The sequence below is a fragment of the Cydia strobilella genome, chromosome Z (assembly GCF_947568885.1).
Source record: "Cydia strobilella chromosome Z, ilCydStro3.1, whole genome shotgun sequence".
Taxonomy (NCBI): Eukaryota; Metazoa; Arthropoda; class Insecta; order Lepidoptera; family Tortricidae; genus Cydia; species Cydia strobilella.
In genome coordinates this window covers 43,876,725-43,904,716 of record NC_086068.1, presented here as the reverse complement: position 1 = coordinate 43,904,716, position 27,992 = coordinate 43,876,725, and the positions used below count along the sequence as shown (strand labels likewise).

General features: G+C 38.7%; 3 protein-coding genes across 5 annotated transcripts in view; 1 reads left to right on the top strand and 2 right to left on the bottom strand.

Moving 5' to 3' along the window:
* LOC134754951 (uncharacterized) overlaps positions 1-27,992 on the top strand; it is a 533,971-nt gene that overhangs the window by 1,726 nt on the left and 504,253 nt on the right. Inside the window, exon 3 of the mRNA XM_063691437.1 lies at positions 1-237. Coding sequence (XP_063547507.1) covers positions 1-162 — 162 coding nt within the window. The 3' untranslated portion in view covers positions 163-237. The remainder of the gene's footprint in view (positions 238-27,992) is intronic.
* LOC134754847 (GPALPP motifs-containing protein 1) lies at positions 130-27,992 on the bottom strand. Of its 3 annotated transcripts, XM_063691290.1 has the most exons (7): positions 27,717-27,992; positions 25,257-26,513; positions 24,861-25,176; positions 24,520-24,663; positions 19,555-19,634; positions 3,217-3,364; positions 130-187 (listed from the first exon to the last, which is right to left on the bottom strand). In XM_063691290.1, exons 2-7 carry the CDS (start codon positions 26,503-26,505, stop codon positions 175-177), a joined length of 1,950 nt encoding a protein of 649 aa, XP_063547360.1. In that variant the 5' UTR covers positions 26,506-26,513; positions 27,717-27,992; the 3' UTR covers positions 130-174. The 3 variants fall into 3 exon arrangements, with proteins under 3 accessions (XP_063547360.1, XP_063547361.1, XP_063547362.1); XM_063691291.1 differs by lacking the exon at positions 130-187 and having other exon boundaries at positions 3,213-3,364; positions 27,717-27,991; XM_063691292.1 differs by lacking the exon at positions 130-187 and having other exon boundaries at positions 3,213-3,368; positions 19,562-19,634; positions 27,717-27,991.
* On the bottom strand, positions 26,567-27,710 carry LOC134754906 (phosphatidate cytidylyltransferase, mitochondrial). The gene has a single exon (XM_063691379.1). The coding sequence runs from the start codon at positions 27,666-27,668 to the stop codon at positions 26,658-26,660; it is 1,011 nt and encodes a 336-aa protein (XP_063547449.1). The 5' UTR covers positions 27,669-27,710; the 3' UTR covers positions 26,567-26,657.

Below are 27,992 nucleotides of genomic sequence, written 5' to 3'. Positions count from 1 at the left end.
CTCTCCGTATTCTACAAGATATGCGACGGCGCGTGGGTGCCCGCGAACATGACAGCTGAAGAGGCGCTGTGCTGCGAGAACTCCAAACCAAAAACGTGCGTCTCCGCCGTGTCAACGTCGACCCCTGCGCCCTCCAGTACCGCCACCTGGGCCCCCGTGTGAATCTACCGTCCATCATTTGTCTTTCCTGTTTCCGAAAGTTAACGACAAGGGGGAATCATTTTAGGAACGATTTACGTTACCTAATACACCACCACAAATAAAAGGGCCCTGTGTACTTATCTTTCGGATACTCAAATCTGTATGACGCATCATCATAACATTGCCTACTCGCCATTTATATAAATTCATTAGAAATATAAGGTTGAATAAAAAAAAACTTTTTTAAAAGACCATTTACCATGTTCCTTTTAAAAATACATCGATGTATACTTAAAAACAATACTACGCAAATATCGCAAAACGTAACATTATCTCTAATCTAGTAAATAAGTATTTCTATTATATTGCCATTATCTCTAATCTAGTAAAGGAGTGTACAGGTTTTTAAAGGGTCGGCAACGCGCGTGTAATATCTCCGGTGTTGCAGGCGTCCATAGGCTACGGTAACTGCTTACCATCAGGCGGGCCGTATGCTTGATTGCCACCGACGTGGTATAAAAAATATATATTTCATTGCCATATTCTTTTAAAATTGCGTAAACTAAAGAATAAAAAAATCTAATTTGCGTTTATTATATCCTACTACATAATTCATAATTGTTACGAGTTTAAATACATCAAGTAACGCATTCGATTCACGTTTGTATGAAATTCTTAGGTATGTTAAAAGTACTAATGTGCAACTTGCCGAGTTTCCAATAAGTTAGAAAAGTTCTGAAAAATATCACAAATATTTTATTTATTCGGTCTTTCTAACAAGTAATATTTTAAAAGCCCGGGTCTTAGGAGGTTATCAAAAAAATAAAAATAAATGGTTTTTTTTTTCATCTATCTCCTAAACCGTGCGTCGTAGCGCAAAAATAATCAAATTTTTGTTCCTCCTCGATACTCCACGCACTGAATAACCTATCACATTACGGCATGAAACAATCATCATCATCAACATCATGTTTGTATTATTATTTCATTGCATGTTTGAGAAAAGCACTATACATACCTCGGCGTGAAAAGGGGTTGGCGGCCTCATAACTATCCGGCCTCACTACGTTCGGCCTTCTATTCTATTCGGCCGGCAACCCCTTACTTCACGGCCTCTGTAGTAATGTGCTATTATTTTGGAAAAGGTGAAATTATGTTCCCCATTTAATTGAGTCAATATATGTTTTCAGACAAACAAATTAATAAAGTTTTCAAACCTGTGTGACATGATACATCTAGGTGTACTCTTTAAAATTCACCATTCTCCCCCACCCTCCACCTGACGCTCGACCCCCCCCCCCCCACCTTAAAATGTGTCCCCGTTGGTGGTTTTTTGACATTCTCACGAAAACTATAATAGATATCAAAAAAGTGTCAAGGACAGAATTAATCCTCATTAAATTTGGAACAAAAAAGGCTTTATGTGTTTTTGTACAAGTTGGATGGTATTCAAGCTATGATATTTCATTAAAATCCGTCTAGCCGTTTTGAAAATATAATGCATGTCGTCAAACGAGTATGGTTATTTTGTTATTTTAAGGTTATACAAGTACTTATAGCTTGAATACCATCCAACTTGTACAAAAACACATAAAGCCTTTTTTAATACAGTTGCTCAAAAAGTGCTACTTTTCGTGGCTGTTTAGCGTGCGGAAAGTTGGTTTTCGCGAACTAGTGCTTTTTACTTATCCAATTTTTTTAAATTTGTACTTGTTCCAATTCATGACTACTTATTGATGAGTGTTTCTATTAGTTTCCTTTAAACGTCGTAATCAACATAAAAACCTAGGTACTGTTAATGTAAGAATACGAAAAATATGCATATTTCATATTTTATTACTTACCTCTTCATCATTATAAGTATATTACATTACACGTTTATTTTTTAATGTTGAAAAACTGTTCTTAATAAGTTGTCTGAATGGAACGGAACGCCTGTCAAAGAAGAGGCGTATTTTCTTACTGCAAGAATGTTTTAAGCATGGAGACTATATAAAGGAGCCAAATCTCTATGTATGAAAAGTGTCCATCAAAAAACAGTAATCAGGCGGCGCCACCATACACCGAAATACTAACAAAAACAACCTACGTAATTTGGTCGGGTTATTTGTTGCCTTATATGGTTCATGTTATACTCATGTCCCAGAGCCTAACTAGCGCCACCGGAGAGATTAGGAACTATTATTTAAAGCTGAAAGCGGTCACTTTTGCAACAATTCTGCCATAAGAGATTGGCATCCTTTCTATACCATCCATAGTTTTAAGTTTCCAAAGGCAAAATTCGATATTGTTTTTATAAATATACGATACACAAATAATCGTAAATAACGATATTTAGGTAATAATAGTACAATGTTTTAATATTTACAATTGTTTCTGTCTTATAGAACATGCATTTGAAAAAAAAAACTTTCATTGAAGTGGGTTCAATAATAATAACAAAATCTATCCTAGTCGAATAAAAGCTAGAAAACACCTCTTCATAATGTCAATGTCAATGATGTCACAGAATTAATAATATAAAAAGTTTCGAATTCCATTCCTTAATACTTGTTGCTTTTCTTATTTTTTCGCAACTGTATTAAAAAACGTCGTTCGATACACGTGCGGATATGTCATTCTTCACTCGTCCCGATATCTCGGTACTCGTGAAGTAATGACATACTTCCCGCACTAGCATCGAAATGTACTATTTTGTTCCAAATTTAATGAGACTTAATTCTGTCCTTGACACTTTTTTGATATCTTTTATAGTTTTCGTGAGAATGTCAAAAAACCACCAACGGGGACACATTTCAAGGTGGGGGGGGGGGGTCGAGCGTCAGGTGGAGGGTGGGGGAGAGTGGTGAATTTTAAAGAGTACACCTAGATGTATCGTGCCACACAGGTTTGAAAACTTTATTAATTTCTTTGTCTGAAAACATATAATGACTCAATTAAATTTGTTTCATTTTCCATACATTGCTTACATAGAATAACCCAATTAATTTATATACTAGAGATGACATTTTTTCATCTGAAAATTTTCACAATTCGGAAACTTTCTAAGTCACAAGCACATCAGTATCAAGTTACAAGTACTTGGCTTCTCCGCTTGAGAATCTCGAATCCAGGAGATGAGCTTTTTTGATGACGGACTTCTTTTGCGCCTCGTCGAAGCGGTTGACCTGTAGGTCCACGTCGCGGCTGAACGGCCGCCGCTCCTGTTTTTCTTCTTTGTCAGCTTTCTGCAATAAAAAAAATGCACACACAACTTTTACTATGAATATAGTAATATTTATATATTTTTTTATATATATTTAACATTATCTTGACGTGTTTTTTTATTGAAAAACAATTTGAATAATAATAATTATAATATCTTTTAATATCCTTTGGATCTAGTACTGTATTTCCTCTAAAGAAACTAGGCTCATATTCGTATTCGTTTTGAAGTTATAGGCAGTTAACTTTTAATGCAAAATAATGCAAGTGACAACCCTCATTAGGTTCAGTAACATATATGGTTATATCCTCTTTGCTTAGAACTACTAATATCTGTGACCCAAAGACATTTCAGTGCAGGCGACAGATTTGACGTGCGGTCTGCAGCCGCAGTTGCAATAATACACTAAATACGCAAAAATGGTCATGCTACGTGCAGTCGGCTTTTTCATTAATTTTACTATGGAAATTGACAATAACACCGACGTGTCGGAGCAGTAGTGCAGCTGCGGTCGGGAAAACGTTAAAATCACCATACGTGCAGTCGATATAGTCATTCATTTTACTATGGAAATTGACAATAACACCGAAGCGTTCAGGCCGCTGCAGTAGTGTCGGAGCAGTAATGCAGCTGCGGTTGGAAATGGACTGTCACCTTTACCCGTGATAAAACCGTGACGCAAATAAATTGCAAATTACGCGAAAAAACTTATTTTCAAAATGCCCCTGGGAGCCCACGATTACCTAAATTTGCTTATGTTATACGGGGAGTGTAATTATAATGCCGCCGAGACGTTACGACGCTACAGACAAAGATATCCTCCACTAGACCCAACTAGCCGTATGTCAATTTTATGTCAAATATTTTTGTAAACATAAGCCTTCGAAACGAAAATGGGAAAAAATGTAGTAGCTGGGACCAAATCACAGAAATTGCTACATCATTTTATAAATCTTTATACTCTTCCGACTCTTTTATTTTCAATACAAAACGGTAACTCTAGCCCAAATAACATTCCCCCTATAACAGGATCCGAAGTAAACGCCGCTCTCAAGAGCATGAAGTACCTGAAAAGCCCTGGAGTAGATGGCGTTACAACCGAAGCATTAAAGATGGGAAAGAAAACTTTGTTACCACATTTAACAAAACTATTTAACTCCATTATTTGCACTGGCAAGGTCCCTACAAAATTTTGCCATTCCGATATCGTACTTCTGCATAAAAAAAGGACACAAATCGGACATAAATAACTATCGTCCCATTAGTCTGATATCCCATTTATATAAATTATTTATTAAAATAATAGAAAATAGAATTGCCCCACTGCTGGACAAACATCAGCCACCCGAACAAGCCGGATTTCGACCTAGCTTCTCCACCACTGACCATCTCCACACTCTTAATCAAATAATAGAAAAGTCCAACGAGTTCAATGTCCCTCTATACCTTGCTTTTGTTGATTATAGCACAGCATTCGACAAGGTCAAACATTCCGCTATATTTTCCGCCATGCAGAATCAAGGTATAGATCCGGCATATGTTGAACTCGTTGGAACTATTTACAATAATAGCACAGCTAGCATTAAATTGCACGCACCCGGTCCCGTATTCAGCATAGCGAAAGGCGTCAAACAGGGCGACCCGCTATCTCCAAAATTGTTCACCAGTTGTCTCCAAGAGATATTTCAAAAGCTGGCGGTCTCATGGGAGACGATGGGCATTGACGTTGGCGGCAAGAGGTTAACAAACCTGCGTTTTGTTGACGACATAGTCCTCTTCTCCCACACGTCATCACATCTGCAACAAATGCTGCAAGACCTCAGCACGGCGAGCCTTGAAGTTGGACTTACAATGAATAGAGCGAAAACTCAGTTGATGACTAATCAAGCTAAACATAGCATAGTAGTAGATGGGCAGGATATACAATATGTCGACGAGTACGTTTACTTGGGCCAGATAGCATCCTTCGAGAACAGGCGGTTTATCGAAATCGACAGACGTATCGAGAACGCCTGGAAGAGCTTCTGGTCCATGAAAGCGCTAATGAAGGGTGACCTTCCCTTGTGTCTTAAGCGCAAACTCCTTGACATGTGCATCCTGCCCATCCTAACTTACGGTGCACAAACTTGGTCATTAACTGAGGCCCTAAAATCGAAACTCAAGGTTTGCCAGCGAGTTATGGAGCGTAGTATATTAGGTGTTCGTAGAACTGATCGAATCAGAAACACGGAACTACGCTCCAGAACCAGTTGCAGATGTAGGCGTCAAGACCGCTAAGCTTAAATGGGACTGGGCGGGACATGTCTGTCGCATGCACCCGGAAAGGTGGGCCAAAATGGTTACCCCACCATGGACCCACGGAGCACCATAGACCGTGCAGGCCGGGGTTCAGGCAGACCAAAAAGGAGATGGCGGGACGACTTGGACGCATTCTACCCCAAATGGTGGGAAAATGCCGATGACAGGGTCGAGTAGAGAAAACGAGGGGAGGCCTTTGCCCAGCAGTGGGACACCAAAGTAGGCTAATAAAATAAAATAAAGTGTCACATTACACTTACATGTAGGTAGATAGTACGTACGTAGTAATAGTAGGGTTGTCACTAAGAAGAAGATTAATTAATTTTAATATTTTTACTAATTGTTCGTAACAAAAATCTAAACATTACGAATCGATTCTCCATCACTTAAACTAACCCCCCTTTGCGAGAAGGATCGTCGTGTCTTTCCACCCTGTATAATTGTTAGGTACTATATTTTTTTTTACTATATTTAGTACTACATTTATCAAAAAAAGACGCATTAAGATTGTTTACCCTTTATCTAATCCCAAAAAACCGGCCAAGTGCGTCAAAAGAAAGGGTTGAGTAGTTTTTAGGGTTCCGTGCCCAAAGGGTAAAAACGGGACCCTATTACTAAGACTCCGCTGTCTGTCTGTCCGTCTGTCACCAGGCTGTATCTCATGAACCGTGATAGCTAGACAGTTCAAATGTTCACAGATGATGTATTTCTATTGCCGCTATAACAACAAATCCTAAAAACAAAATAAAATAAATATTTAAGTGGGGCTCCCATACAACAAACGTGATTTTTTTGCCGAGTGCGCGAGTCCGACTCGCACTTGGCTGGCTTTTTTTGTTCTTATTTACTGACAATTAGGGAATGCAAAAACCGGACAAAATTCAAAACCGGTTATTAACCGGAAAACATGACACAAAACCGGTTAACCGGCTAAAAACCGATTTTACGACAAACATTGTAAAACATTATTTCTGAATATTTTTTAGGCGCTTTAGGGTTCTAACTAGATGTTGTGCTTTACTTTATGGCTCCTCTACACTATCGGCGATGATAGACGATGACTGCGTGGCGGGCACGATAGTGAAGAGGAGGAATTAAGTATTCAATTTCGATATGTGCACATAATGATAAGATAATAAAATGAGAAAAAAATTGGTGGTAGGTAAACTGGGTAGTTATTATTATTTATTGAAAACAATGTAAGTTTACAGTTTAAAACCAATTCACTTACATGCTAGGAGTACAGATATGAGTAGGAACATGGAAACTAATTAAAACTAACCTCAACATAAATACTTATAAAAACATGCGCATAAAAATGTCAAAACAAATTCTAATTTCAAATTTACTTACACGCTAGGAAACAAAAAAAAATCGGGTATAATATTAAACAATGTCAATAAAATATACAAAATACAAAATAAAATGTCATGACAGTCAATTAAAATTATAAAAATTCAAAAATTGCCTAGCAGTTCTGCACAAGTTGTCGTATTTGACTAGGTAACAGTTTTGTAGTTTTTTTTGTGTTGGTCTAGGTTATTCATTTCCCTCACTACTTTCACGGTCGTATCACAATCACAAACCAACGATACTGCTGCACATGCGTGAGTCTTACATCACATGTACAAGAAAAGTCCGCCAATGGCAATTCATTTAATGGTTTTTTTGAGAGATCTGGTCTGCTCTTAATGATTATGTTGTATCCCAGTTAAAGTTAGTATCCCAGTTTTTTTTAAATATGGGTAGGGGACAAATCTGTCGTGAAAATGAACAACTTCTAGTACTTTGGATAAATATAAATACTATGAATTTGACGCCATAAGTGGTGATAGCCACTATCACCAGGTCCAGTGCGGATTTATTAAATAACGGTAGGCTACAAAATTGTTCTGCGATCAATAGGGGATATTACCGCAATGTTCTGCCACCAGAGTGCAGGATTAGCCTTTTTAATAAACCATAGAGTAATGTATACATACTGTACCATTAACAGGTTTTTGACAAGTTTTCAGAGATAATAAAATATAACATTGATGCATCAAGGCGGTTTGTTTACAAATGACCTACCGGGAAACGCGAATACGAAATTTCGCTATCTGCCTCTTTATCGCTCGAATATGCAAGTGACAGAGATAACCAAATTTCCATTTTCTTGTTTTGCGATAGACCCTCAGATTGTGATAGTGCTGGCGCCCAGGCGCCCCCTACGCACAGTTTCGCGTAATATTCCCTATTTTTGGAATGTTTCACCTAACATCGATATACCGTAAGTGTTTACTGACTTTTTTTAACTCTGTACGAGACGATTGGCATGCTTGGGTACATCTATGTTATCATTATCGCGCTATGAACTTAAGTTAATTTATTACAAATGTGTAACAAATTTAATTACGGCTTCGCTCATTATTCCGTTTTTGAGTGAAAATAAATACTGTTTGTTTAATCGCGGATATTACGTTTACGTTACAAGTATTCTAACTACTGTCAGAATTTGTCAGGGAGTTAAGACATTTATAAAAAATAATGAAGATAGCATTGACAACTTCCAAAAAAATTACAATTACATTACATTACATTACATTTAAAATAATTTAATTTTATAAAGCTATTTTATACCTTTTTAGGTCGTTTCATACGATAAATATTATTTCGGTTATCAACCGGTGGTTGGCTCCATAAACCGGATTTTAACCGAGCATAAAATGTCTCGGTTAACCGGTTTGCATTCCCTACTGACAATCTGGTTTGACCAACTATATGAAAGTTTCCTTTTATTGGGTTCCGTACCACAAAAGGAAAAAAACGGAACCCTTATAGAATCATGCACCCATGCCCGTGCGTCTATCTGTCTGTCTGTCACAGCCTATTTTCTCCGAAACTACTGGACCAATTAAGTTGAAATTTGGTACACATATGTAAGTTGGTGACCCAAAGATGGACATGTAACGTAAAAAATATAATTTTAAACATGGGCAATTTTCTCAAACTATATCGATGAAAGAATCATATAAATTATTAGAAATATGCAGTCAAGCGTGAGTCGGACTTAATTACTTAGTTTTTGTTCCGACCCCTATGGGTTTTTTAAAGACAATTCACTTATGTTTCACATAAAAAAATGCATTGTTAAAAATTGTGTAACGTACGGAAACCTTGGAACGCGAGTCCGACTCGCACTTGGCCGGTTTTTCCTCGCAAGTGTGTTAAAAAACGCCGTATGAAACGCGTGTGCATTGGTCATTACACACATCGGCTTTCTCATTGCGCGTTCGCTTACAGCTCGCGCGCACAGTATCACCTCGTGTGTAATGAGTAATGACCAACGTAGCACACTTGTGTCACAATCACAATGTACTATTTTTGTTTTTTTTTTTCTATGTTAAATCATATTATCAATATTTTATTCTTTTTATCAGTTTAAACCCGCATCTTCTTCTATCTGGCGCGTATCTTGGTATTTATTTATACCATATTAGAAGATTGCTGGCTTACCATTATTGGTTGGCTTAATTTATATATATATATATATTTTATAATTTGATACATCACATTAGTTTGTATTTTAGTTGTTTTATTTATTATCTTTAAATATAGCTTTAATGATTTAAAACCATATATTTTGTTTAATTAATAGCTAATACATTTTATAAGTTGCAAATTCCCTACTTTTAATGCATGCCATAAGTTGCAAAATATTAGGTATTGGGTCCAGTGACTACCCGATGGTATAATTATTAATTGCTGTAATTATATACATCAATTAATATAATATTATCAAAAAAACATACGGCCATCAAGATAGTAAGCTAATACCGTAGCCTATGGTCGCTTACAACTTAATAGATGTTACTTGTATAATACAATGTTTTATATGCTTTAAAACCTGAAACGAATGATATTAACACGACTAACATGCAATAGCAGACTGTAAATTGACGATTTATTGTATTAGATTATAAAAAAAACATATTGTATGTTCTAAGTGGCTTAAATTTTGCCTACTTAGTCATAATGTTATTTAAAACCTAAACATCCTCTAGTGCGAAAGAAATAGTTAATATCTTTTTCCCCTCACTAGCTCGGAAAGCCGTCTTTTATCCTTTAAAACAAGCGGGGAAAAACGCATTTTATCCACTAGTGGGGAAAGTAATTTGACCTTGGATGGAGCGTGTTTAAGTAGCTTGACAGATAACAAAACGTAAAACTCTCATAATAATGGTTCGTTCGATATTAATTATCATTCAATGAATGGTTTGAGAATCTAATAAAAACTATCAGATTTAGCCTTATTTAATGATTTTAAGTCATAAACCTTAAAATTCCATAATAAACGTTTGTTTTTTAATAATTATGTTAAATATAATTCTGAACGCACAAGTTAAGTCGATGCAATTTCAAAACGCATCATTGACATTTCATACGTCAGAAATGTCAACATTGTCAACAAAAATTTTACTTAATAACTTCTCACGTAAAAGTACAGAATTTTCAGAGTTTTTTGTTATAATATCGTTAAAAAAATGAGTGATTCCAGTTGATGAAGATGATCTAACGCCTGAGGATGTTGCACTTTCCTCGCTATAGTGAGGGGAAAAGTTTTGTGTTACACACGGGTGCAAATGTATTTTGCTTGCTCGTGTTTCAATTCCACACTCGCGGGTAAAATACAACTTTGCACCCTTGTATAACAAATAACTATTTCTACATTTATAAGGTAGACATTATATACATAGTGTTAGAAGACATAGAGAACGTTTTTCAAACATACAGCTTAATTTCATAATGAATTATAACAAAATAACTAGAAAAGTTTCTGAGAACCGTCATCACCGCTCGTATTTTTTCCCGGTGATGATTGGTATGGTGTTGACGATTTGAAAGTTTATTGTTTTTATTTCTAGAAAACAGTAGTTAATGTCTATGCCACACAATAAACTTCATGTAGTTTTCCATTCATTTCAGCAAAGAGGATATAATAGGATAATAGGATAGAGCGGTACTGTCATCGTAAATTTTGTAGCCACAGTAAATTCACTGCCATCGTCGATAGACACACGATTAAAACAATAAAAATATCAAAAAATGTATTTATACAGGGTGTCCTTAGCCATTGGACAAAACCGAAATGTATGCATTAGGGTATTTAGAATCAGTATACCAAGTATCATAACAACCGGTGTAGCGGTTACAAAGAAATTAACAAATTACGATTTTTTACTTTGGAGCAGCCTGTATGTATACATACAGCTATTAGGTAATAAATAGTATGAAACCTTTTTCGACCTTATTGATTATCTTTTTTATTTATGACATTAATAAGATTCTGACTTATGCCGCACATTTTCAAACAAGTTGTCAAAAACACTGCCAATGATTAATACAGCATGTTTCTTTTTGTTGTCAATCATTGGAAATAATTTTTGTTTGAAATTTTTTTTTTATTATTTTGTTCTAATTAAAAAAATATTAACGTTAGAGCATTCCTGAGAAGGAACCCTACGTAGGATTTCAGGGATTGTCCAATGGCTAAGGTCAACCTGTATATGGATAAATGATTTTTTTTATTTGCATTAATTATTTTTATATGATTTTGACCCAATGTTCTTTCACTGATATGCGTTAAAATTGTTAAATAACAAACGAAACCGTCAACGCCATCTATTCGAGAGTAGGCCAAAGGTGGCAAAACGTAGTGGTGCCATCTGTTCGAGAATCAAATTTACTTGATTTTCGAGGCACGTTTTTTCCTTAGACTGTATCCATCTAATACGGAGTTACATAGTCTTTGATTTCAGTAATTATTTCTAACATATTATTCGTAACATCTTTAAACCAAAGCATAACGGTGATGATGCTTCTCCCATCAATCTTCTCCAATCAGATCTGTTACCCATTTGCTCAAAAGTGCTGTGCTGATCTTACTCTCGAGGATGGCAAAAGTGATTGACAGCAAGCTCAGAGATGAACAGGAAGGATTTAGACCAGGACGTTCGTGTGCGGACCAGATCAACCTCTTGCGAATGGTCCTAGAACAATGTCGATAGATGCAGTGTGAGGTTTTTACTCTATTCGTTGTCTTTGAAAAAGCATTCGATAGGGTTAAATGAGCAAGCATATGGAGGGTTTTGATTTTCTGAAGCTTAACGGTGTGCCAGATAAGCTGATCAACATTATCAAAGCACTCTATCATGGATCTTCGTGTTCACAAGGGAAAACTCACAGAGTATAGATGTCACAGCAGGCGTCAAACAGGGTTGTTTACTTTCCCCACTGTTGTTTCTGATGGTGCACGACGACGTGATGTGCAGGTTTACCAGCAGAGGTCGAAGAGGCTTGCCTTGGACATCTGAAAAAGACCTCGAGGATATCGACTTTGCAGATGACCTCTGCCTTATAGCAACCACGCCTGAGCAACTCCAAGACAAGGCAGAAGATCTAGAATTTCGCATTAACTTCAAGAAAACAAAGTAAACGCGCCAGAACACCACCGATTCAACTTCAATGCTGATCAAGGGAAATCAGATTGAACAAGTGGCTAGCTTTTGCTATCTGGGCAAGTGGGCAGTATTGTCGACCAGAGTGGAGGAACGGAAGCTGACATTGAAGGACGAATAAACAAAGCCCGAGTCGCATTCGACCAGCTTAAACCTGTGTGTAACTCCTCTACCCTGACGAGAAGAGCTAAAGTGAGGATCTTCAATTCCAATGTAAAGGCGGCGGTACGGGTGCGAAACCTGGTTTGTCCGCCAAAATCTAATGACGAAACTCCAAGTGTTTGTGAACAAATGCTTAAGCCAAATCCTTCGTATCTTTTGGTCTAACTGGATCACAAACGCTCACTTATGGAGAATACTCGTAATCGGACAAACACCCGTACACAAGGAGATCCAGAAGCGGAAATGGCGTTGGATTGGGCATATCCTCAGGAAACCTCACACACACTTATCCAAAGACCCTGACCTGGAGGATGCCCCGCAAGCGGAAAAATGGTCGCCCTAAATCTACTTGGCGCCGTTCTGTGGAGCAAGACCTGGGTATATTGGGGATGGGGTGGGAGGAGGTTACCCAAGCTGCCCAAGACCGAAGTCAATGGAAAAATAAGATTCGAGCCCTACACCCCAGCAGGGGGTAAAAGGAAAAGAAGAAGATACACGGAGATTAGCTCACATTGACATTACAATGACGGTGTTGACGAATATTCGTAACAAAATTTTAAATATTTTTAAATGTACTTTTTCGGTGAACGAATTATTGCATATTTTTCATGTGTTAAACAACAACATAGATAACTAAAGGAAACATCGCAATCGCACGATAGGTATGCGATAATTTTCACTACAAACTAACGGGTTTAGATTTTTCCGGAAGACGGTGATGCTTTTACACATGAAATATTTTATAAAAAAAACTGTTAAATTATTGGAGATGTTAATTGAAGGAATATATTATTATTATTTCCTTTATTTATTTTGAGTCTTAGGTTAGGGTTTTATAACATGCATATAAAAGTAAAATACAAAAACACTTACAAAACATTACAAAAAATATATAAACACATTATAAAAAACCTAACCTAGGGTGCCGCCGGCAGCGGGGTAGGGCCCAAGCTGCCGGTGGTCAGGGCCGCAGAGAGAGGAACCGGCGGACTATCCGCGCCGTGTCCAAGATCACCGCCTTCTGCATCTGACCCTTGATCCAACCACCTAGCGAGAGTCTCTCAAGGTGTTGGTCGAGACTCTTCGCTATGAGACCGTTCGCTGAAACGACTATCGGGACAATGATCGTCGAATCAATATCCCACATGGCGGTTATCTCGTGAGCCAAGTCTAGGTACTTACTGGACTTGTCCTTCTCGGCTTTCACGAGATTCTCATCATGGGGGATGGTGATATCGACGAGCACGGCCCGGCGCTGCGATCGATCTATTATCACATTGTCAGGCTTATTGGCTACAATAGTCCTGTCAGTGATGATAGATCGATCCCAATAGAGCGTGGCACGACCATTCTCGAGAACTGGCACAGGTAAATACTTGTAGTACGGTACTTCGCGGTCCACAAGGCCGTATAGAAGAGCAAGCTGCTGGTGAATAATCCTGGCTACGAGATTATGTCTGTGCAAGTACTCGCCGTTAGCAAGATGAGAACAACCGGAAATGATATGCCTGAGTGACTCTCCGGGACGGCGGCATGCCCGACAAATGTCGACCGTACCGTCCTTCAGGATATATTTCCGATAGTTGTTCGTCATCATAACTTCGTCCGCAATTGCACAGGCAAAACCCTCGGTTTCTCCGAAGAGGTCCCCGAATCGTAACCAGTTCACCGACGCGAGCAGGTCTACATCGGGTCCCATGAGGGCCTTGTAGAACCGCCCGTGTAGCACCTTACTCTCCCATATCGCCCTGCGGTCCGCAGTACTTTGTACCACAGGTTTGTGCCAGTTCTCGTTTGCCAAGGAGAGCGGCGTGAAGTTCCTGTCCACTGCCACCACATCACGATGCATCCCACACTCGTTGTTAAGGAAATAATTCCTGAGATTGCACACCTCGCGGTTGTGGAGATCTTTGGCGTTAATACTGGCCTTAACGTTTTCGATTTCCAATCTTCGTCGAGCCGAACGATGAATTTCCGCAGCGGTAGTAGCAACTGCGGGCTACGCGGGCTCACCAGGCGCAAGCAGATAAAAACTTCAGGAGCGAATATCCAGAAAATAAGTAGCTTCAATCATGCGTCTTCAGTTTTAAACCAAAAGAAAGGGCTGCAACAATCGTGCGTTCTTAGTTTCCGGGTTGAAACCTAACCCAAGCCTCATTCAGTTACAAAAAACCAGTGACGTACAAATAAGACTTGGATTAGGTTTAATTTAAACATAAACTTAATACTATACAAATTTTACCTGCATTAGACGCAGCCCTCGTATTACTATTGTATTAATACTTTTTTAACACAAATCATATAAGCATGGAGTCACATTAAATAAATATAAGTAATCAGAGTTGTGGGTTATTTGCAACAAAATTCCCAGAGAAAAATTATGAGAAAAAACAAAAGACGGGCGAATGGCTTAGTTTTTTTTTTACAGCCGGCCAGTGCGCGCGGTGGCTGCACTATGCAGGTTTGCCATGTTACAGTACCCCTCGCGCCCAGGAGAATTTTCCAAAATATGACATGAAGGAAAATTCCAGAAAGAGAAAAAAAACTTAAATTATGTAACACATATTCACAATTTCAAATCTTTAATATGCCATCTGCCTATGGCACGTCCATTAGAATCTGCCAATTCATATACAAGAGGAGACAATTTTTTTAATATAGTACATTTTACAAATTTGGGCGCTAGTTTTGCAGTAAAATATTTACCAGCATCACTAAGCTGGTAATTACGACGCCAAACAACATCGCCTTCATTAAACTCTGCATGTTTACGCCTTAAATTATAATATTTACAATTTTTTACATGTGCATCCCAAATTGCGGCTTGCACTTTGTCGAGAATAGGGGACAAGTGGCCTAAGTTCTCAGCGTATTTATCACGCGGTGCAAAAATGAGGTCCTCGTAATCGACTTCACTTGAATTGGGAGCACCATAGAATGACCCGCAAGAGACAAGCTCTCTACCGTACACTAGAAAAACTGGAGTGAACCCAGTTACTTCATTAACACTGGTGTTCATGGCAAATTGGATTTTAGGAATATTAAGATCCCAATTTCTATGACCATTCTCTACAAACGAGCTAATAGCTGTTATTAAGGTGCGATTGTATCGCTCAACAGAATTCACTTGAGGGCAATATTTAGGAGTAAAATGTACTTCAGGAATTTGATATTTACTAAAAAGATCCTGTAAATCATTACTAATAAACTGAGCACCATTGTCCATTATAACAGTCCGTGGAAAACCATGTACCAAGAATACGAAATCTTCCAAAATCTTACAAATTATATTAGACGTTGCCTTTTTAATTGGAAATATTAAGCAGTATTTGGAAAAGCAGCAATTGACAACTAAAATGTACCGATTTTGTTCACGTGTCATTGGTAATGTGCCAAAAAGGTCGATAGATAAACACTGAAATGGTCTGCAACACTCCTTTGGTTTGCCCATTATTCCCAAAGTTTGATGATTCTGGTACTTATATGCCAAACATGTTTCACAACTTGCAATATATTTACAAATGTCCCTATACATGCCAGGCCAAAAATAACGCAAAGAAACTCTTTTATGCGTTTTAAAAATACCAGTGACCAGCAGTAGGCTGTGAATGATTCTCATGGATAATATTTCGCCTCATTTCTTTTGGAATTACCAGTTTCCAATCATATTCAGAAGTCAGTAAAGAACTAGTTCGCTTAAGTCTGTACAAATTATTATTTACAACTTTGAAGTCAGGAAATTCAGAAGGGTTGTCCTGGCAACCTTGTCAAAGGTTATTAAACCAGTCGTCGTTAGACTGAACATAAACCAAATCGACTGGTACCGAGCGCGATAAAGCATCAGGTACCACATGATCTTTACCCATTTTGTGTTTTATCTCAAAATTAAATGAAGACAAACGGACGCTCCAACGAGCCAAACGCCCAGTAGGGTTGTCTAAACTTAAAAACCATTTCAGAGCTGCATGATCTGTATAGACAATGAATTTCTGACCATTATCTAAATAACATTGCCAATGTTCCAATGCTAGAATTACACTTAAAAGCTCACGTTCCGTTATAGAATAATTTTGTTGTTGTTTTGATAAAGAACGGCTAAAATAAGCTATAGGTTTGTCAATACCGTCTTCATCTTGTGTCAACATAGCACCTATCCCGTAGTTTGACGCATCACAATGGACAGAGAATGTTTTTGAAAAATCAGGACATGCCAAAACAGAACTAGACACAAGTGCTTGCTTTATTTTGTCAAAAGCAATGTTAGCCTCCTCATTCCACTTAAATGGAGGAGCCTTTTTTCCCGTAGATGTAAGCATATTAAGAGGAGCGGCCAAAGTACTAAAATTAGGTACAAAACGCCTGTACCAACTGGCAGTGCCCAGAAACTTTTTGAGTTCACGTCTTGTTGTAGGAACGCGAATATCAAGAATTGCCTTTACTTTATCAGGGTCTGTTCTCAAGCCTTTGTGGTCAACAATATAACCTAGATATTTTAACTCACGTCGGAAGAACGCAGATTTCTCATAATTAATCGTAAGATGAGCAAATTTTAATTTGTTCAAAACTCGAGATAGTAAGGAAATGTGATCATCAAAACTGTTTGAAATTACAATAATGTCATCTAAATACCAAAACACGCGGTTTTCAAATTCAGGAGTAAATTAATTAATTAATTAATTATTATTATTATTATTATTATAGGGGACATTCTTACACAAATTGACTAAGTCCCACGGTAAGCCCAAGAAGGCTTGTGTTATGGGTACTCAGACAACTATATATGTAATCTGGGGGCACGGCAGTGCCCCCGCCAAGTCGAGCAAAACAAAGAGGCACGGCCGTACCGTACCATCCTCTTATCGAAGCCATTCAGGCCATTTTCGACGTCCTGTAATTTTGTGCTGGCTAAAGCTAGAGCCCTGAATTTTCAGTGACATATAGGGCATGATATGGCTTACATATATTCCCAAGAACATTAAATTTGAACTTATAGTTTAAGAATTATTGCACGTCAAAGTTCCTTACTTTTGTCACTGACACACTCACTCACTCACTCACCGATCATCATAATTCTAAGGTACTTCTAGCAAAACAACAAGCTTCAAACTTTAAACATAAGTCGTTTTTAGCTTAACAAGCCATAAAAAACCTAAAAATATTGCAATATCAGTCACGTTTTAAAGATTTAGGAACTGCATACGTAAGTTTGTAGTCCCATATGAATATATGCTATTACAAAGTTACTTTTGCAGTTCCAAGAAATAGTAGGTAAAGGTCTAAGATGTACGATGTGAGTAGGTATAAAGATGTGTACAGTATGAGTATGGTATGGCTATCAGTATGGTAAGGATATGAATATGGTATAGGTTCATACAATACAAATGGCACTTATGTGCGGGTATGGTGTGGGATGGGGACTTCGGTATGAGTATTGGATAAATAAAAGTATAGCTTGGTATGGCCATGAGTATTGTACAGGTATGAGTAGGAGTATAGTGTGGGACGGGTATGAGTATGAGCTTTGAGAAAAGTGTAGTAGTAGTAGTAGTACCCGAAAAGAAGGACTGCCTACAAAAAGAGATGAGATCCCATCAAAAACATTACATGTAAAAAGATGCCAGTCTTGGAACGCATTACTTCTACTACAAAAAAGTTTAGAGATGTAATGTGATACCAAGTCGGATATTTAAGTCATTGCCAGGGGGTGTTATAACCGCATCAATATTATATATCTTTAATTTTTTATCTACACACATATCATAAACCCTCTATGATGCCTTCAAAATCCGTAAATAATGGCCAACATTAAAATAAACTGTTTTGTTTCAGCAAATTTTTTATCTGTGAAAATGTTATTATTGCTAAATAATAACATCGATTTCGATAATATTATTTTATTCAAATTTCGAACATCTCTGAAAAACAAAGAAATTTGATTTGACCTCTATTCTAATATCAGTCGAGATGACGTTTTATTCGAAATGAAATGTCAATTGCATACAAATTTGACAAATCTCGCTTGTTAGTTTTAGTTGGTATCGAACGATATGGCCATCCATAGATATGGCAATCAACCCCCACTCTAGTTTGTCTCTGAATTAAAAAAAAAAACTACGGATGCGTAACATGCGTGAAAAAAGTTTTCTTTGCCGCCATTTGACGTGCTGTTTATCTTTTAATTAGTTTGTAAGTAAAAAATAATTTGTTTTGTTGTTTTTAAAGTAACTCTAGCAAAAGTTTCGTGTAAAATGTGCGTTAAAGATATTTCGTAGACGCCACCTCATATCCGCGAATTCCGCCAGAGAGCAACTATGCCCCAATGTCGGCTGTAATATGAGGTTAGTTAATATATCATAGAAAGTTTATAATATGTGTGTAGATAAAGCAGTGTATGTAACTGTACATAATTAGGCATTAAAACACTCGTGTGATTCTATTATGAAACTCACTACGTTCGTTTCATAAACCCACACTCCACACTCGAGTTTTAATGCCTTTCATTATGTAGCAGTCACATAAACTACTATAATACATAAAATGACTTGGCAATCGCACATAATGCTTTACTCGTACGGCGTACCGTACTCCTAAATATGTGCAATGCTCAAGCTGCATGTGATTAACGCTAGCGTTATGTTCAATTAGAATTATTTTAATAGTTGACGATGATCCTTATGTCATTATGCAGCCGTGCGATGGCCAAGTTATTATACGTATTAAAAATTAAAGATATCTAATATTGATGCGGTTATAACACCCCCTGGCACTAGCTTAAATAACCGACTTGGTATCACATTACATCTCTAAACTTTTTTGTAGTAGAAGTATTGCGTTGCGAGACTGGCAAAAGTTGCAACACGCACAACCTACTAGTTTTTTTTATAAAGACCGAGACCATAACTTTTCGCCAGATTTTTAAATCCACCTTGGTACCTATTAAAACTGACAACACTGCACCACTCACCTTCTTATTCTTTATTTTGAAATCCACCCCGGTACCTATTCAAACTGACAACACTGCACCGCACTGCACCACTAACCTTCTTCTTCTTTATTTTGAAATCCACCCCGGTACCTATTAAAACTGACAACACTGCACCGCACTGCACCACTCACCTTCTTCTCCTTTATTTTGAAATCCACCCCGGTACCTATTAAAACTGACAACACTGCACCGCACTGCACCACTCACCTTCTTCTCCTTTATTTTGAAATCCACCCCGGTACCTATTAAAACTGACAACACTGCACCACTCACCTTTTTCTTCTTTATTTTCTTTTCATGCATCTCAAGTAAAGACTCTTCTCTTTTGTGCTTCTTTTTGTGTTTTCTATAACAATAAAAAAAACGGTAAGAACATTAGTAATTTTTAATATGAATTAGAAGAAATTTACATAGACTATGCTATAATTATTCAAATTATTATACTTCGTTTATTTTAGTATTAAAAAAGGGTAAACAATCCTTGTTTTAGAGATAACGTCAATTCTTGTGAATATTTGTTTCTGTAATAACTCGGTGAAAAACGCCTACTTGGATGCGAATCGCAGCCTGCGATTCTGCCACTATGTGACTTGGTTTAGACATACTGTCTGCGCGCGAATTCCGTGCACGGCTGAGGAATGTTAGGAATGTTGGGCGTTATGACAGTGGTGTCATTTTATACGTACGGGCGCGGCGCACCCCCCCCCCCCCCCCCCACTTCCTCGACCACCGAATGCACGGAATTGGCGCGCGGACAGTACCTACTGAAGTTAAAGTTTTAAAGGAAACTCGAAAAATGTATCTGTAAATTAAAGAATCTATAGGTAGTATTCGTTGTAATGTTTTTTTTTTTCGCCAAGATGTAAAAAGATGTAACGTGTCGTGTGCAGAAAACACACACACACACACACACACACACAACATATATTTGAAGGGTCATAAGGATATGACCTCAGGAATGCGTGGTTAAATAATATAAAAAAAAAAAAGTTTTATTTGAGGCAACACGTACAGTTGTACACCCATATCAACATACAATTTAAAAGTTACAATGCCAAAAGGAATACTTAACTAAAAACAAAACACTTAAAATAAAAGTTAAACAATTAAAATAGTATTACACTATTTTTTGTTCCCGTTTTGGTGCACGGAAAGCCAGTGCCTAAACATATGACAACTAATGTTGCGTTGCGATACACCGACATAAGGATGGTGTTTTGCGAGCGGCGCATCCCCTCCCAAAAAGAAGCAATACGCGCGCGTACCACTGCGAAGAAGTCAGGGATTCTGGCTTCCGCGAACATGGTGGAGGCACTGCAGGAACGCGAAAGCCCCATCAGTGTCCGGAATATATTATTATACTGCACACGGAATATTATTATACTGTACGTTTTCCTGCTGTACCTAACCCACAATTGACAAGTGTAGAAAGAGAGACAATATGCATTAAATAATGTACATTTGACCCCCCTGCTACACCCGGCAAACCTACGGGCTATCATGTTGCCACGGACAGCCAGAGCTCTTCTCTCTCGTTCCATGTCACTGTCGTCTCTCATGTCATCCGTCAGTATATGGCCAAGATATTTGAACCGCTGCACAATACGCAGCTTCTCTCCATTCAGTTTCACTTCCGGTATGTTATCCGGACCTCTTCCTGCCTTAAAAATCATCAGTTCTGTCTTGGCTACATTGTAAATCAGCCCGTGAGAATTTACATAATTTTCACAGACTGAAACCAGCTTTCTCAGACCCTTAATGGAGGGGCTGAGCAGCACCATGTCGTCAGCGTAGCTGAGACTGTTAATACAGACGTCATCCACGTGACAACCGACTCCAGTGCTCCTCAGCCTCCCCATCAACTTATTGAGGTAAAGGTTAAAGAGGTCCGGAGAAGTAAGTCCACCCTGGCGTACCCCGCATTCTAATATATAACTATTAGATGTCGTGTCGCCCCATTTCACACAGTTGGATTGGTTTCCGTACCTGTACTCGAAGACGCGTACCAGGTCCTCAGGTACTCCCGAGCCACGCATTTTACCCCACAGAATTTCATAATTCACAAGGTCAAATGCACGGCTAAGGTCGAGAAAGCATGCGTAGACCGATGTATGTAGACTTACGTAATGGTCCACAGCATGTTTCAGGCTTACGATCGCGGAATCGGTCGAGAGACCGGGACGGAAACCAAATTGCGCGTCGTCTATTCTTAAAGTCTGTAGCAGTCTGGGCTGCAGCAACCGCTCAAATATCTTGCCCACTACTGTTCCAAGGGAGATAGGTCGATAGTTAGCCGATGATGACAAATCCCCTGTTCGGTTCTTGACTATCGGGACGACAATGGTACGTATCATGTCGGCCGGAAGATAAGAGTTCCGCAAACATAAATTGAATAAGGCACAAAGTTTCCCATAGATGACGTCACCCGAAAAAAGTATGTGCTCAAGGCTAAGGTCATCATGGCCTGGCGATTTGCCTCGCTTCATGCTTTTAACCACCTTCGCGATTTCTTCAGCAGAGAAACGAACAGGATGCTGTGGCTGAGCATTGACGGTACTAAGGCCCACATCCTTAAGCACACACTCGGGCACGGGTCTTGGTGAAACTTTGAACCTACGACTAAAAATATCGGCTATAAGCGACGGTTGCTGGGCGCCGTCCACGCTTACTGGTAACTGAGGTTTGAAACTGTGCTTTTTAATTTTATTCCAAAATTTCGGAAAGTTCTTGTTCTTCCTAGACGCGGCTAAAATATCCAATTTAACTTTTTTCTTCTTCTTCAGGCCTTATTCTCATCTCTATTTGGGGTCGGCTCTCCTAATCCTTAGTCTCCAGAGTGGTCTTTTCTGGGTCGTCTCTGCGTCCGTGTTGGAGTTTTTGAGGTCTTTCTTTATGACGGATTTCCATGTAGTTCGAGATCTCCCGCGATGCCCTGGTCTCGGTTCAAGTTCCAGCACTTTTCTTGTCATGTGGTCGGCAGGCCTCCTCATGACATGACCATACCAGCGAAGTCGTGTCTCTTCCAGCTTTTCAGGTATAGGCCTTATTTTGAAGCTGCCACGGATATACCGGTTAGGAACCTTGTCAAGAAGTGTAACTCCTGACGACCACCTCAGCATTTTCATTTCAGCAACGTGAAGCTTGTCGGTTTGTTGTTTCTTCAAGGGCCAGCATTCCGCTCCATACGTCATAGCTGGTCTCACTGCTGTTTTATAATCTTTTCCTTTAACCCGTACTGGCATTCTAGTTACTAGCACTCCAGTTAGGTCTCTCCACTTCTGCCATCCGGCGCCAATTCGGTTTGTGATATCGGCGTCAATGGTGCCGTCGTTTGCCAGTACGCTTCCTAAATACTTGAAGGTGGTTACGGTATTTAGGGCCGTATTTTGGACGTGGAGGGTGTGCTGGATGTTGTTCCCGGAGAAGTTGCAGTGCATTTGTTCCGTTTTTTGCCTATTTATCCGGAGTCCTGCTTTTTCCAAGGCTGATCGCCATATATCAAGCGTGCATTGGAGGGTTGCTGGATCCTTGTCGATTAAAACCACATCGTCCGCGTAGAGTATATTCCAGGGTGTAGGTTGTTGAAATTCGGACGTCAGAAAGTCCATGACGAGGTTAAAAAGAAGGGGGCTAAGTGCTGAGCCCTGGTGTACTCCCACCTTAACGTCGAACTCTGCACTAACTCCGGCTGGGCATCGTACTTTCGTGTTTACCCTTTCATACATGTCTGCCACGGTTGCGATGTAGCTTTCGGGGATTTTTTGGGCTCTTAGGGCTTGCCATATCAACGGTCTAGGAATGCGATCAAAAGCCTTCTCTAAGTCGATAAACACCATGTGTAGGTCTTCTTTGTTGTCTCTGTGGTGTTCCATTAAAATTCGTATTGAATGCAGTGCGTCGGTTGTTGACTTGCCGGGAACGAATCCGCATTGGTTTTCTGACACTGTTGTGAGTGCCCGTAACCTATCGTTGATAACGCGTTCCCAGATTTTAAAAGTATGCGAGATCAATTTTATCGCCCTATAATTTTCGCAGAGTCGTATGTCGCCTTTATTCTTATAAAATGGTACCAGAAAGCTCTTTCTCCAGATATCAGGGATCCCTTCGCGTGCTATTTTATTAAAGAGGTTAGTCAGAAATAGGCTACCCACGTCTCCTAGTTTCTTCCAAAGCTCCGCTGGGACACCATCTGGACCAATAGCTTTATTGTTGGCCATTTTACGGACTGCTTTGTCGACCTCAAGAATTGTGACAGGTTGCCATGGTCCTTCAACCGGTTGTAGTTGGGTTATCCGGTCACAAGGATAACATTCATTCAGAAGCTTAGAATAGTATTCTGTCTTCTGTCCACCTTTCTTTTATTTCTTGGTCAGATGTTAATAACCTTCCTTGTGTGTCTTTTATATACTTTATGGCTTTTGTATCTAGAGAGTCTTGGTGTCGTTGCTTAGCAATTTTAAAGAGCTGTTTATCAAACTGTGCATTTTCCAGCTGTTCATAAAAGTCCGCTCTGTTTTTACTTCTCGCCTAGGCAATGGCTCGTTTAGCTTCTTTCTTGGCTTTACGGTATGCTTCGTGATTTTCTTCCGTCCTTGACGTTTGCCAGGTTTTGAAGAGTTCTTTCTTTTGTCGTGTTATTTCTTGTACTTCTGGCGACCACAGAGTTGGGTCCTTTTTTTCTCTAGCGATTCCTTTCGACACTCCTAGGTATAATGCGGCTTTTTCCAAGCAGAAAGTTTGAAATTCATTCCAGAGGGCATTAACATCCTTACCAGTGTTTAATTTCTCTATATGATCAACCAGATCTGACATTAAGTTCGTGCCTTCCCCGTGGTTCAACTTATACCAGTGAATATTTTCTGTCCTTTCGGTCTTCACTTTCACGGGCTTTCACTTTACCAGCGGCAAGCCAACAATTAAAATGTAGTCTATAAGCACTGTGACATTCCTTAACATGAAAATTCCAACCCGGTACAGTTTGTTTCAAATGCCTCTTGGTTAAACGAGAAAATTTCGTTTCGAGAAAGCTCCTATTGTTAAGATTGATATAATATTAAAGTCTGTCGGGTTACTCGAGCCCACGGTGTATACGTATAAATATTATATATATATATATATATATATCTTTATGATATATACACACATATATATATATATATATGTGTATATATCATAAAGACAGTATATATATTTGCTATACCAAGATTCACAAAGATTGAATGTAAACTTACTTCACAGCCTTCTCTTGCTCCTCGTCTCTACTGGCCAGCTGGCGCGACCTCGCTTCTCTCTGTAGGACTATCTCAGGATCTTCATCCTTTTCCACACCAGCTTTTTTTCGAGCCTTTTCTTCAGGTGTGTCAGTCCAGCTCGATCTGAAATCATAGGTAATATGGTTTATTGGCGAGTCTCAAATGCTACTCACTGACAATGGTTTGGTCTTAAAATGATACATTCAACTTGCGGTGATATTTAAAGGGTTAATTGTTAATCCGTAAAATACTACGAATGTTGAGAATTAAGAACGTGACTGTATCACTCCAAAACAATGTTGGCCAAGAACTGTTGCTACCTGTTAGACATGTCAGGACCTTCCTTGGCCCTAAATGTTCGAGCTTCCAGACCTATATATTTTGCTTTTCGCTCAGGTAGCTCTAGCATCCACTGTTCTCGAGATTTAAGCTTAGAACTTTGCATAGAACGTCCATCCATATTTCTTATCTTTATATCTAAAGCTCTTTCCTCGAGGCGCCGGTGAGAATCTGACCACTTGTGCTCTGCTCCTGCAGGCAAAGGCCCAATGCCATCGTCGTCAGAACTCTCACATTTTATAATTTCGCAATCATTTTCGGCCAGTTCTTTGCGCAGTTGGTCTGGTATGGAGGGACCTGTAAAGAAAAAAAAACTTGTATGATGGAATATGAGTTAAAAATACATAAATAAATACTGTTGTCAGCCATAATATTACCTATTTTTCTATCTCCCTTGCAAAGGTGAGGCGGTAACGCAGGCCCTTCGGTATTTGATGGTGCATATCTGCTTGATTGTGAAACCAAGTGAGGAGGCAGGGCGGGACCACAGACATCAGTCTTTGAACTCATTTTTCCTCCCAAGTCTATTAATTCAACAGGCTCAACTTTAACAACAGACCTTTTGAGCTTATGCCTCAAGTCAGTTGGATCAATATCAAGGCCGCAATGGGAGTCATCCTCACTTAATATTTCGCCTTCTTCATTGCTTTCAACTTGATTACTTTTCTGTGTTGATGTAACATCTGTAGCATCAACATCAATGCTAGAGTCTGTTGTCACTTTGTTTTTTATATCAGTTGTGCTGCTTACTTCAATAGAAGTTGGAGGTTCATGATCTTTTTCTTCTTTACTGGATTTTCCCTTTTTCCTGTGCTTCTTCTTGTGTTTTTTCTTTTTGGCTTGATGGAGTTCCTTTTCTAAATTGAGTAGTTTAGCACGAAGCTTTTCATCATCAGAAGAATCAATTTCACTAGTTCCATCAGATTTTTCTTTGATAACTGTTGGCTTCATGCTGTAATATGAGCCAGGTTGCACATCCTCTGAATTATTACTATCACAATCTTTGTCAACCACTACAAGACTTTCACTTCTCTTCTTCCTTTCTGTGGGAGTAGGTTTATGTATTTCAGACTTTTTGATTTTAAACTCTGGTGATGAAGACTCTCTATCTCGGGTCCCTCTATCAAACTTATTTAAACTTTGAGGTTTTGTTGATAATTGTGCATTATTTTCTTCCCTTATTGTTAGGTTACGTTTTATCTCCTCCTTGATATCTCTTTTCTGCTCTAGAGGCCTGTGAGTTCTAGATCTGGATGGCTGATGTCTGTCTTTACTATTACTCCTATGCTCTTTAGTTTTCGATCTCTCTCTAGACGTTCTTCTAGGCAAGTGCCTTTCTCGAGATCTTTTTCTGCTAGGACTTCTGTCAATAGAATGTCTTCTTCGTATTGGAGAGGTTTTAGAGGATCTATTTCTTTCTCTTGATAGTCTATCAAATCTATCTCTCTCCTCCCTTCTTCTATGAGAATCTCTATGGAATCTGTCATGATCTGCATGTCTATCTCTTCCTGATGATCTTACATTGTTATCTCTTTGCCTGGAAGATTTATTTTGTTGATCTTGTCTTTCAGATCTACCTTTGAATCTACCTGTCTCAGAATCACTGCTTGATTCATCAGAAAGCATATTGGTACCTAGAAGCAAAAATGGTTTTAATAAAGCTAAGAAGGTAAAAATAGACTACAAATGTTTCAAATACTAGCTTTATTACATTATATATTATATTATGTACTATTATAATTGTATCATTGAAGGTTAAACATAACAGGTACTTTTATTCAAAACATTTTTGCAATTTTCTTTGCGCTGTACCGGATGGATTTTAAAAATCCTGCTGTAAGTATTCCTTTTAATGACTGCCTCACACTAGATTGCCATACTAAATCTTTGAGGATTTGTCTTAATATGATAGCACAGTCAATGTCATATGCGACAGCTCGGAGAACATCTTCCATATCTTGTTGGAGACCCCCATGGTTCCAAAACTTCACGATCCGCTGTTGTGGGACCATGGGCAGCTGCATCAAGTGATGTAGTTTTGTTTCTGGATGCAAATCTTGATGACATTGTACTTCTCCAGAGGGAAAGTCTACATAAGCATGGAATTGTTGCAAGATTGGTCTGTATAGTTCACGGAAATTTGCTAGTTGCGGTTGAACAATATTCCTCACTTTGTTCTTGTTCTCTCCAAATGTCATTCTAAAGTCTCCAGCATAACTCAGATTAGAAATGGCAAAGTAAAACTCATATTCTGAGAAGGTTTCCGGTAAGATAAGTAAGGTGGTATGAACAGCAGAACGTAGATTTGACTGCAAGGCATTTTGTAACTGAGAGCTATTTGTTTCCTTTATAATTTCCACAGGTTTGTGTAGTCGACCAGCTAAATACAAGTCATTCCAATCCAGGAGATCAGCAATCAGGTCTTTTTGTGACACAACTCCATACTTAATGGTAACATTTTCTTCCTTGAGTTCCACAAGAGTGTTAAAATAAACCTTAGCTCCCCAGTTCTCTTGAAATCTAGCAACAAATCCTTTACCTAAGAACCGTAGAGCTGAGTAATGAGAAGGGTTTTGCTCAATGTTAGCTCCATGCCATCGGTGGGAGTTATCGACGCAATAAATAAGGTCTATCATGTTGTGTTTTTTCACGTTGCCTATTTGAGGTTTCACAGCTGACCCATATGCGAAACAAAAGGTAAAATTTTGGGGAAATTTCGTGAGGATTCTATAGTACAGTGGTGATACATCTTTTGCTATTCCTGCCACTTTTATCGCAGTTGATGTCATTTTAATTAGATAATTATTTATAGTATAAAATGTTTGCTATCAGCTGACCTGTAATTCGGATTTAAACGTGCCGTTACCGCCGGACTGCTGAACGTAATATCTTGCACGAAGCGTAGTGTTTGAAGTGCTGCGTTTATAGATCGATGGCGAATATGATTTTAATTTTGTGATTTAGTAGAATTAATATATCAGTCTTCATAAACCACTTATGGCACGATTAATATGCTTGTTAAACTGAATAGTGCCTGAGTCAGGAAGGATAAACAAGTTCTTCTTGAGCTACGACTTACGAGTACGAGTGACAAACCAAAACCAGCATTTTAG